General features: G+C 36.3%; 1 protein-coding gene across 1 annotated transcript; it reads right to left on the reverse strand.

Moving 5' to 3' along the window:
* Positions 1–3,831: 3,831 nt before the first annotated feature.
* On the reverse strand, positions 3,832–5,217 carry LOC106326036 (pathogenesis-related protein PR-1-like). Its single transcript, XM_013764077.1, has 2 exons — positions 4,936–5,217; positions 3,832–4,375 (listed from the first exon to the last, which is right to left on the reverse strand). Exons 1-2 carry the CDS (start codon positions 5,192–5,194, stop codon positions 4,011–4,013), a joined length of 624 nt encoding a protein of 207 aa, XP_013619531.1. The 5' UTR covers positions 5,195–5,217; the 3' UTR covers positions 3,832–4,010.
* Positions 5,218–12,574: the final 7,357 nt, after the last annotated feature.

Below are 12,574 nucleotides of genomic sequence, written 5' to 3' on the forward strand. Positions count from 1 at the left end.
CTCCTGAAAAAAGACCGTGACAACCCTGTTGTAAGATTTTAGTTTGTGCAGAACAAAAAACCTTGATTTATTTTCTATTTAGTATAGTGATAGTTGTTGACAATCATTAGTTATTTGCCAATATGTTTTTTATGCGGCATTTCAGAACTCTCCATTCCAAGCGGAACAACAGATGGAAGCTAATTTTTCTGGAAGCTCCTCGACTTCAAGACAGAATCAGAAGATAGATGTTGGTGGGAGGTTAATCAAGGGAATACTTCAGAGAACTGAGACGGCCTAGCCAGACTTCATCTTTTGTACAGCCTGAGCAAAGAGTGAAACCCACAAAACACGAGAGAAGAAAAAACAAAACAAGAAATTAACATATTTAGATCTTCTCTCTTGCATGTCTAACATCTGGCGCCGACGAAACTCAACACCCACGGCGGACGAAGCTGATGCAAGTAAACCTCTCATCAATCATGCTTAAAATAAATCTACGTTTTTCAATCTCACAAACAAAGAAACAATTTTACCTACATGAATCGGGAAATTAGTGCCCACATTCCCAACATAGAGAAAAAAAGGAGTTGAAGTCCTAACAGTTTTTTCAGTATTAGACTAAACCACAGATTCAAGGCCCAATTATTTTGAAACCCTAACATTTTAAATCCAAATTTATTATTTTTTTCCATGCACGATTTGATTTATATACAAACAACTACCTAAGTAAACACTAACAAGTTCCATCACTCTCAACTTTGAACATATAAGATATAAAAATATCAACATATGACTTCGTCGTTCATTCTTAATTATATCAAACTCATCAACCTATGTAATATCCAAAGTCCCATCAATCACATTATAGACAAAAAAACAATAAAATCTCGTAAACAAAACTATACAATGCACCTATAATGTAGCCGATACCGCGCTTGCGCGGAGACTATGCACCTAGTATATCACTAATGCTTAACTCTTCTTCTTACAGGTGAAACTGTCTTTTTCGATTATTATATGCTGAATTATAAGTGCTTATAACAAACGTAACCTATGTTTATAACTTGATTGTTCTGAAAAACTTGATAATGTAAAAAATTGACTGTTCGGGATAGATTTACGTTTTCCCGGTCTTAACTCTCGTCCTTCTTTCTTGCAGGTGACAGGTCCCAAGTCTTGATGAAGATTTCTGGCCCGCGGGCCGACCCGCATACCCGCTGCTATAGGGCGGGTCGGGATTGGTCATGGGTTTCAGAGACCGCAGCCCGCCACGGTACGACCCGCAGAGACTCGAATGAAACTGAGCCCGCGATGGGGCGGGTCATTTGGTTGCGGGAGAGCCCAAATGCCATCACTAAATATATGGGTTGGATTAAGAAGAATTGGTCAGATAATGATGCAACGTAAGCCAGATTTTGTTTTGTTCTACCGTTTTGGCCTTACTATAGATGAAACCGATGGTTGTGATATTACGGGGTGACTTAAAGCAATCGAACACTCCTTTATCCGGAAACTACGTAGCGAATATCTCCTCCTGACTCAGCAATTCCTTTCTATTTTTAGGCACAAAATCAAAATACTGCATATCTTGTGTACCCTTTGTGAGTGTAAAATGTAAAGATGTGATACGTTTCTCCGTGAATCTGTGACGCAATCAAACAATATTGAATGTGCCTACGAGATTTCTTACCCATATAGTCCAAATTTATCAAAATGAGGAGCAATCGTTGACCGTCAATTCTCAGTTCTATAATATGTGTTGCACCAAGACACTGTGTTTTCTTTCATTCTAGCTGTAGCTTATTACATGTGCCGTGTGGCCTACATGTTTATAACAATAGGTGGGACAAAAGTAATAGTATCATCACTTTATGTGGTTTCTGACTTCAAATAATAAGATTTCAGCTCAGACTCTTCTATAATCCAAAACATAATATATGAGATCAACAAAGAGAAACTGGTCGATAAGAAGTGAATATCAAATTGGGATATATATAAGAAAGTTAGAGCAACATTAGAAGGAATGTTATAATGGGTTTTGTTAGTGAGTTTTTAATGGGTTTTAAAAATAAATAAATGTCCATATAGATCTTAAATGAGTTTTAAATGGATAGTTTTGTTAAGGCCCATTTATTAAATGGGTTCTACTTAAAGTTAGTGGAGATACTGTTAACCCATTTAACTTAATATAATTAATTAATTAGTTTTTCTAGGAAAATGTGATTGTATAGTTTTGGTGAAAAATTCGATTTTACGATTTATGCGCAAAAATTTTGATTTTGTAGTTTTGCCAAAAAATGGATTTTATAGTTTTGACGGAAAATACATTTTCTGGTTTTGACGGAAAACACATTTTCTGATTATGCGGTTTTGGCGAGAAAACTCGATTTTGCGGTTTTAGCGGGAAAACTCAATTTTTACGGTTTTGGCTGGAAAACTTGATATTGCGTTTTGGCAGGAGCACTCGATTTTACAGTTTTGGCGGAAAAAAACTCGGGTTTTCGGTTTTGGCGGGAAAAGCTCGGTTTTTCGGTTTTGGCGGGAAAAGCTCGAATTTTCGGTTTTGGCGGGAAAACTTGATTTTACGGGTTTGACGGGAAGACTCAAATTTTACGGTTTTGGCGGAAAAACTCGATATTGCGTTTTGGCGGGAAAATTCGATTTTACGGTTTTGGCGGGAAAATTCGATTTTTACGGTTTTGGCGGGAAAACTCGATATTGCGATTTTGGCAGGAAAACTCGATTTTACGGTTTTGGTGAAATTTTTTTTTATTTGTTTCATTTAATATATGTTAAAAACCCATAAAATTAAAATAATTAAAAATTAAATAACAATAGTTTAAATGGGTCTAAATGAGTCTAAATGGGTTAGTACAAATTTTGTGGATCTAAATGAGTATCCCTAATAGACATATTTTTAAATGGGTCTAAATGGGTATGAGTTTTAAATGAGGTGGGTCTTAAACGGGTGGGTTTAAATGGGGTGAGTTTTACCATTTTAACATCGCTGAACATTAGTGATGAATTCTTTATTATGGGTACCTCATGTATATAATACTAATATAATTAAGTTTTATAATTAAATGTTAAAAAAAAAAGTCAATAGGAAGGAGACATGTTGGATTTGAGTCTCTTGACAATCAGAAAACTCTCTTCCTAACATACCTTCTAATCTATTAATTTAGGGTCCTAATTGTCTACTATTTAAAAGTCTTAGTAAGACCATTTGATTAATTACTTAATATGACATAATGATTATTCTTAGTCTAACAAATCTGTTGAGAAAATATAGATTTAAATTTTATTTTTAATTATAACAAAATTTGTTGAGAAAATATCTACCCAAATCTTATTAAAAGTTTTAAGTATTTTTTTAAAAACCATGCAATAATTAATTTCGTAATTATTAATATAATATGATTATACATTAATATTGATTAAATTTTTATTATAAAAAAAAATTCTTTGCTATTTTTATAAATTGTATAATATATTATATAAAATAGAAGTACTATATGAATTAAATAAAACAAAACTATATAAAATTGGTAAATTAACCTATTACATAAAGAAATATTCGTCGCAAGTGAAGATTCTAATTCAGACATAATATATAATATTTAGATGTCAAAAAAAAATTGCTTTCATTTAAATAAATAAAATAAACTATCATTGCTTTCATTTAAATAAATAAAAAAAAACTATCATCCACCGTTAAAAAAGATTAAAATTCATAAAGTATGTAAGCATGGATAATTTGATATTTTTGAAGTTAAATGATTTCCATACGCTAGTAAAACTCGGTTAGTCAATCTTTCACGATGTTACCATAATAAGGCCAATCAACAGAATTTTGAGGACAAGACGGTTAGGACATTACACACGTCAACAACAACAACAAAACGATGTTACATGCAAATTAGATGTCTCGCAAACTTTAATTTTACGAGGATGTTGAAACAGAAAATATGAAGAAATTAAATGAAATCAAGAACCAAACAAAAAAACCGTTTAAAATGTTTTTTCTCTTAGTAAGGCTTTTCGCCAACGTAGTTACCCGGAGGATCGTAGTTACAAGTGATGAAAACTCCTGCACCATTCTCACAGACCACACTTGCGCATCCGAGCCTTTTGGTGTCACGCCACACGATCTGAGTGTAGTGACCACACATCCCACTTCCGTCACACGAGTTGGTGTTGTAGTTGTATGAGCTACCTTCAACGACCCATGACTGCACCGCGAATCCAGGTGCCCAGCTCGATCCACTTCCCCAGAATAAGTTCTCACCGTATGAGCCGGTCGAATGGGTCATTGAGCAGTCGTAACGCCTCTGGTTCGCCCACCATGTCGCGTAGCTCGCTAGCTTGCCGTCCCAAACCAATGGAGGCAAACCTAATAGGAAATGAGATTCAATTTATTACAAAAAAAGCAATAAGAATACCAATATACAAAATAAAAAATATGTAATGGTTAAGTTATATATACTACATGTAAAAGTAAACTTAGGCGCAAACAAAAACAATGTAAACCTACGTAACATACTAGCATAGCCAAATTACCCAGTAATTCTGACGTATGTAACAACTTGTCGTTTTTTTGTTAATCCGAGGAAACTATGGCAAAGGCTACAAAGCAAGGAGTAACCATCAGACATGTGAAAGATATGGTTTCTTGGCAGTTACGGCTTCTACAACACACCCAACCATAATCGCATTTTAAGGACTAGAACCCAATCTCTCAACTAATATGGTGAATCATAACAATGTACGTTTAAGTAATTTCAAAAAATCGTTAGGCGTTAATTAAAAGATTGGTGTCTAGACGGGACTTCTATGTGCCGCCTATACCGATTTCGTAAAAAATCGTTTTAGAAAAATCATTTCGCTTATGATCGATATGCCGTCTAGGCTAAACCGAGTTCTAGAACATCGCTATTGCTAATATATAAATACCTAGTCTAGACCGAATAGCGTTATGTGGGTCAAGGAACTGTCTAGCGATGGAGCCAACTGGTAGACGCGGAGTGTAAGGAGGGCGATAGACAGGCTTGGGGCTCGGCGTTGGAAGTGGGACCCATGGCTTAGGGACGTAAGGGGTAGGGATAACCGGTGGCCTTGGACGGTAATAGTCTGCATGGACTGCTTGGAAAGCGACAATGAGAAGGGAAACTGTGAAGAAAATGACTTGGGTCGTCGATGAACCGGTCGCCATCTTTGTGGTGTGACTATGAAAGATGTGTTTTGGGTGGTGAAGAGAATTACTTTGGTGAGTGATTATTTATAAGTTATGATTTCATGAATTAAATAAAAAATTGGACCTTTAGAGGGGGATGTCAACTCCATTTGTGGCTTCCATGTTCGATTATGGTTACCACTCTTTTTATCTTTCGTTTTGATAAGATGAATTCTATGGTTAATTATTAATTGTCAATTGGGATCTTTGATACTACTCCTTTTTGTTACATGTACATGAACTTCTTGATTAACTAATGTGGACTCTGAAATTTTTTTTTAAGTTCATTTTAAACTTTTTTGAAAGAATCTTTCATTTTAAATATAGAGTTATGTTTTGTTCTTTGCAAAATAAAACTAAACTAGTTTTCTTCGCTATCTCTCATATGTGATAGTATGTTCGGATGGAATTAAATTCTAATCTTAAATATGCAATGAAAATATGTCGATCAATCGCATGGACTGATATTTTACTGATTTCTTAAAACCAAGTGGCATAAGGAAAAGGTGATTGTCCATGATTTTTTAATTTTGGATAGAATTGATCAAGTATACTAGTTTTAAATTGATCTTAATATATTAGTTAGCAAGTAACGGATAATAGATGCGAGATAATACAGCAATGTAGCCGGCCTAAGAATGTTCCCTGAAAAGACATTTTAACTAATGCTCCTATGGCCTTTTTATATACAAAAAACTTAGTTATATATGGTCAAATGTATAATACTCCCTCCATTTTTTATTGTAAGTAGTTTAATAAAAATTATTTTGTTTCAAAATGTAAGTAGTTTCCAAATATCTAGATAACTTTTATATTTATTGAATATAGTGTAAACAATCAAATAATATTAATTTTTTAATAATTGGTTAAACTAATTAATTAAATATTATTTTTTTTAAAATACCAATTTTCTTAATATTATTGATTTTAGTCTAAACTATTTAAAGGGAGGGAGTAGTATTTTACTTCTAGTTGAGTAAATTAATTTTAAGTTCCTCCTTGTCACACGGTTAGGCCATGTCACTCTCAGCAACTAGTGGGATCTTTATATGGCCTGGCCCCTTATAACTGAAAACCGGACAGGCCCATTGTTTCCTGGTTTAATCATTATTAACCACATATCTATTATTTCTGGCCGAAAAGCCCAAAAGTATACATAAAAACCTTGAGAGAAAAACACTAAATCTTATTCTCCCGTTGACGATCCAATTCCAACTAGTCTTTTTTTTTTTTTTTTATCATCAACTACAGACTCATACTGACTCTGTGAACCACTCCGGTAGATGTTGATCCATGTGAACGACAAATGACGGTTGTTTCCTGACATTACGTGCTAGGCTATCCGCTCTTGAGTTTTGCGTTGGTACATAGATAATCTCTGATCGTGTGAAACCTTCTCTCAGGGTCTTAATATCTTCCAAATAATTTGGAAATGCTGGCCATTCTTCTGGTTCCGAAATTATCTTCACCAACTGAGAACAATCCGTTGCAAATGTAACCTGAAACTGGCGTAAATTTTTCATGCATTCCATTGCCCAAATTAGTGCTTCCATCTCTGCATGTAGAGGAGATATACAAGCTCAGACATTCTTTGCTCCTAACAGCCCTTCGAAACCTTCTAAAGTACTTAGCCAACCTTGCCCAGAAAGGCCCGGAGAAAATCTCATTCTCCTTCCAGGAACCATCCGTAAAACACCATCTCCCCGGAATTGATGGGAGAGTCATAACCTCGACTTGGGATACTATCCTATTTCCGGTCAATACATGTGCATCAGCCCAAAGTATTGACTCTGTTTCTGCCAATTTGAGCGTATCTCTTGGATCCATGTCCAAATTACTAAATACTTTATTGTTCCTTCCTTTTCAAATATACCAAAGTATCCATGCAAATTGATGATCCTCCATCGATGGAGAGACTCTCCAGAATAGATGATCCATATTTGTAAAAAGGGAGCTCGTGGGGAACATAGTTGGATTTGATGGTATCTTGGAGAGAGCCCAAACCTGAAGTGCAGGAGGACATTCAAAAAACACATGATTGATCGATTCCTCCTCCGCTCCACAACGTGCACAGCCGATGTCTCCTTGTATTCCTCTCGCTTTCAGATTCTTCTTGACTGCTATACAGCCTGTAACCAATTGCCATAGGAAATGTTTTAACTTTGGAGGGCACCGTATTTTCCAGCAGAAAGCCTTCAATGCATCAACCGTGGGTCCAAACAGTAAAGGTGGTTTTTCCCTATCTGGATAAATCCGTTCAATCTGATATCCTGATTTAACAGTATACTTCCCATTGTTTGTGAAATGCCATCCATTCCTGTCCACCATCTGGGTTTTACTCAGTGGGATACTTTCTATAGTTTTCACATCCTGAGGATCCATCATAGCCCTGAGTGCATGCGAATTCCATGTTCGCGAAGTAGAATCAATAAGAGAATCCACTGTGAGATTTGGGTCGAAAACGTGTTGATTTTTATTTGCTGGTCTCGGGCGAGTGGTTGGGAGCCATGGATCGTTCCATACAGATATAGATGATCCTGATCCCACCCTTTTGATTAGTCCTTTGCTTACCAGAGATCTAGTAGAAACTATACTCCGCCAGCCATATGACGGAGAATAAGAGCGAATCGGTTCCAGGGGTGATGCATTCCTGTAATACCGTCCCTTTAAAACCTGGGAAAATAATGTATGTGGCTTCTCTATCAACCACCACAATTGTTTAGCAAGCATTGCTGTATTAAAATCTGTGATATCCTTAAAACCTAGACCCCCATCTTCCTTATCAAGACACATTTTATCCCATGATTTCCAGTGCATACCTCTTGTCCTTCCCCCTGGGCTCCACCAAAATTGTGCGACCGCGGTCGTCAGTTTTTTAGCCGTTGCCTTAGGCAGTCAGTAAACAGACATCACATGATTTGGTAATGCCGTAACCACATATTTAATAATCACTTCTTTTCCTCCTTTTGTGAAGAACTTAAAAGTCCAACCATTAACTCTATTATTTAGCCGGTCCTGCACAAAGCTAAAAACCTGTATCTTGGAACCTCCCAAGTTTTTTGGAAGGCCTAGGTATGTTCCCATACCTCCAAGATTTTGAATTCCCAATATATCTCGTAACTCCTGTCTAGTTGACTCCTCAATCTTGTGCCCAAATTGGATTGAGGACTTATCAAAGTTGATAAGCTGACCTGATACAACCTCATATTCCTTTAAAATCCGAAGGATAGTATGACATTCTTCTTTCCGGGCTTTACAGAAAAAAAGACTATCATCCGCAAAAAGCAGATGAGATATCGATGGACATGCTCTAGCTACCTTCATTCCCGTCAAAAGTTTCCTTCTTTCCGCCTTTTTAATATTTGCAATTAGAGCTTCTGTACACATGATGAATAAATAAGGTGATAAAGGATCCCCTTGTCGTAAACCCCTCTGTGGTACGATAAGGCCTCGTGGCTGTCCATTAAGTAGAACCCGATATTGAACCGATGATATACACTCCATCATTAATGCAATCCAATGTAAATCAAAACCCATCTTCCGTAAGAGAGCCTTTATAAAATCCCATTCCACTCTATCGTAAGCTTTACTCATATCTGTTTTAATTGCCATATATTTTCTTTTGCATGCCTTATTCGTCTGGAATCCATGAAACATTTCCTGAGCAATAAGAATATTATCAGAGATTAACCTTCCTGGAACAAAAGCCGACTGAGTCTCTGAAATAAGGGAAGGTAGACATATCTTCATTTTCTGACAAAGAACCTTCGAAATAATTTTATACCCAACATTACATAGGCTAATCGGCCTCAATTCTGTCATCCTTGTGGGCCTCTCCGTTTTTGGGATCATACAAATATTAGTAGTATTTAACCTCGGATCCAAAATTCCAGTAACCAAAAAATTATTTACCATATCCACCAAGTCCTTTTTGATGATATGCCAGGAGTATTGAAAGAAAAAAGCTGTCATACCATCCGGTCCTGGTGCCTTCTCTGGATGCATCATAAAAAGGGCTTCTCTGACCTCATCCTCTGACGCTACTCTTAACAAACGTTGGTTCATCTGAGGAGTAATACCCGGTGATACCTCTGTGAGAAAGTCATCGAACTCCGTTGGAGAAGTGGTAGTGAAAAGCTCTTCGAAATAATCCGCTGCCACTTTTTCCACACCCACATCCTCCGTAATCCAATTTCCCAAAGCATCATATAAACCCACGATCCTATTACGTACCCTTCGTTGCTTAGTCAAAGCATGATAGAATTTCGTATTGAGATCTCCAGATGTATACCACGTATTCCTACTCTTTTGATGCCAATACTCCTCTTCATCTTTATATGCATCTTGCAACTTCTTTGAGACCTCGATAATATCCTCCTGAGACCTAGAATTATCTGTTTGTACTTCTTCAAGAGCTTTCTGTAGCTCATTAATTTTGTCTTTTCCATAAGGAGGATTATTTTTCCGCCATTTAGCAATTTCATGTCGGCAATTACTAATTTTTGCCACAATCCCAGTTTCCCTTATTGCCTTATAATCTGACCAGCCCATTGTAATGGACTCCAAAAGACCTTCTTGTCCAATCCATCTTTTATCAAACCGAAATTGTCCTTTTCTCCTAATGACTTTATCATCCAGATAAGCCACCACTGGGCGATGATCAGATGCCACCAACCCTAAATATTCTGTATAAGAACATGGAAACAAAGTATGCCACTCCTCATTTGCTAGAGCTCGATCTAGCCGGCATTTAACCGTAAATGCTCCTTTCCCTTTTCCCCTTCTCCCTTGCCATGACATTTTATTTCCCCGTGCCGGAAATTCCAATAACCCAGTATTCCTTATCATGTTATTAAAAGGAATAAAAGAATCTGCACTCCGCAGTGATCCTCCATCCTTTTCATGATTTCCAGTAATCTCATTTAAATCTCCAATAATAAACCAGGGTTCCGAACGCGCAAGCCCATATCTCGTTAAACGTTCCCACACTTCTTCCCTTAATTTTGGAATAGGATCACCATACACAAATGTAAGATAAACCGTCTTTCCTTGGGTCACCGCTTCCACATCAATCATTCTATTACTAGAATATAAAACCTGAGCCTGAAAATCATTGTTGAAAAAAAGCGCTAAGCCACCGCTCCTTCCCATTGGATCAACTGTGAACAAATTATCAAATCCAATATGTGCTTGAAAATCTTGAACAAATTTTGAATCCTGTTTTGTTTCACATAAGAATAAAAAATCCGGTTTATGTTTGTAGTATATCTCTCTTAGATAGCTCATAGTCCACTTACTTCCCATGCCTCTACAATTCCAACTAAGCACTCTCATTTAAAAAATATAAATAAAACTCCCGAGAGTTTAGCGAAATCAGATTTGATGAGACCTTTAAAAACCAACCACCAAGAAGCAAAAAAACCCCCAAACTCCGAAATTAACGTCATAGTAAAGAGCTTCCATATGAAAAAATAAGATCCTTGCTCCATTCCAAATGTATACGTTATATCCAGTACCAGCTCACCCTTTAAACTGAATCCAATAAAAACCATAGTAAAGAAACGAGATATATAAACCATACGCTGCACGTATAACATATATAAATCTCTAGAAGCTCCTGAACCAAAAACCAGAGCTGAACCGTATGCTCCCAAAGTGAACACTTGAAACCTCTCCAAAGAAACGTTCCGCAACTGGTTTAAAGAGACCAGCCGCAAGCCCCGATTCCATGCAGCCAAAGCTTTCTGCTCTATCCCGAGCCACATACGAAGACCAACAAACCACATATTTTCCAGCAACTTTATTACCCTCCCATAAACATCAAATTACATTAGTAAAAAATTCAAATTCTTTCGTTGCAACAATTTGAACCAAATCCAAACACCAAAATCATCAAATTTATTCCATTCATTCCAACCCCCAATCAAACTCATCAAATTTACTCCATTCATCTCCAAGACCGCCACAATGTCTTCCTCTGTATCGAAATGAAACTGGAACCGTCCCATTCCCAGATCTGCTCCCACAACCCTCTCTTCCACCTTCCAGATTTTTGGTAACATCACCATCAGAGATGAGACCTCTTGCTTCACCGGATTGAAACATCTCCCAATTAGAGTCTTAGAGTAACTCTTGATCAGATCAGAGTTGTCGAAATGAGGAATCAAGATCTTCAACCGCTTATGATTCCCCTCTCCATTCTTCCCGTCACCACTCTTTCCAACAAGCTGGGCCTGAGAAATGATCACCAATACCAATAACAAGAAAGCAAAACAATTTAGATCGTATACTCTTAAAAGAGAAGCTGTAATGCTTATGAAAAGTAATTCCCCACTCCTTATATAACGATAGTCATAGCTCAGATTATCATGCCAGAATCCTAAACCATAAATAAAAAAACCTCCATAATTGATTCGATGTATCTCTACCCAATCATCGGAAAATTTCTTCCAAACTTCCAAAATACCAAAGAAAATCCTGTCGAGAATCCAAATATCCTTCTTATCATTCGCGTATCGCTTATTTATATTTCCAGTTTCTATAATAGACAACAGAGATTTCATTTTGATGATAACGAAATTCATACCTCTCAATGCTTGTGCTTGATCTTCTGGATTCCGCATCCACTCCAAAGATCTAAATGATAACCATATCCTGAAAAGCCCAATCGTATCTCCATTCCCAACCCGTTTCGGTTGAAACTCTTTCAATCTCGATCTTAGATGATTGATTCGCAGATCTCCGCTGAGATCCCCTGAAATCCCATCTCCATATGATTCTCCGCGAATCGTAAACTTCCTTTGAGCACCCGGATCCCAATCTCGATCGAACATCGACACCCTACTTTGAAATCGCCATCGCCGTCGTCGTCACATAAAAAGAATCATTTTTAAACCATTCCTTCATCTATATTATTAAAAAAAAAGTATCCATTTGAAAATGTTCTTATTTCATTAATTAAACTCCATATTTTTTAACTTGTCTTTTTCAGTTGCATTTATAAAATATCCTAAAACAAATAAAATTACCTAATTTATTACTTGTCTTTTCAGTTATATTAATGAAGTATGCTTAAATGAATTTAAACTTTCTATTTTATTGTTTGTCTTTTTCAGTTACGTTAATGAAATATCCTTAAACAAATTTGGACATAATGCCATTTAATCAACCAAAAAAACTCGTGAGTTATCTTTACGTGCATAATTTTAATAATGAAGATATTAAAAAACGTGCATCATTAAAATGTTACCTAAAACATGCAACACTAATATATAACATACATCAATAAAACTAGAATTTGACTCACACAATTGTACGGATATTATTTTCAGTTGATTAAATTTAAAAATAATTATTTAT

Source organism: Brassica oleracea, chromosome C2 (genome assembly GCF_000695525.1).
Source record: "Brassica oleracea var. oleracea cultivar TO1000 chromosome C2, BOL, whole genome shotgun sequence".
NCBI classification, from domain to species: domain Eukaryota; kingdom Viridiplantae; phylum Streptophyta; class Magnoliopsida; order Brassicales; family Brassicaceae; genus Brassica; species Brassica oleracea.

Coding starts and splice junctions, on each gene's coding strand:
- LOC106326036 (XM_013764077.1), bottom strand. CDS start 5,194: ATGGCGACCGGTTCATCGACGACCCAAGTCATTTTCTTCACAGTTTCC. Junction 4,376..4,935: donor CGCTATTCGGTCTAGACTAG/GTATTTATATAT, acceptor ATTTCCTATTAG/GTTTGCCTCCATTGGTTTGG.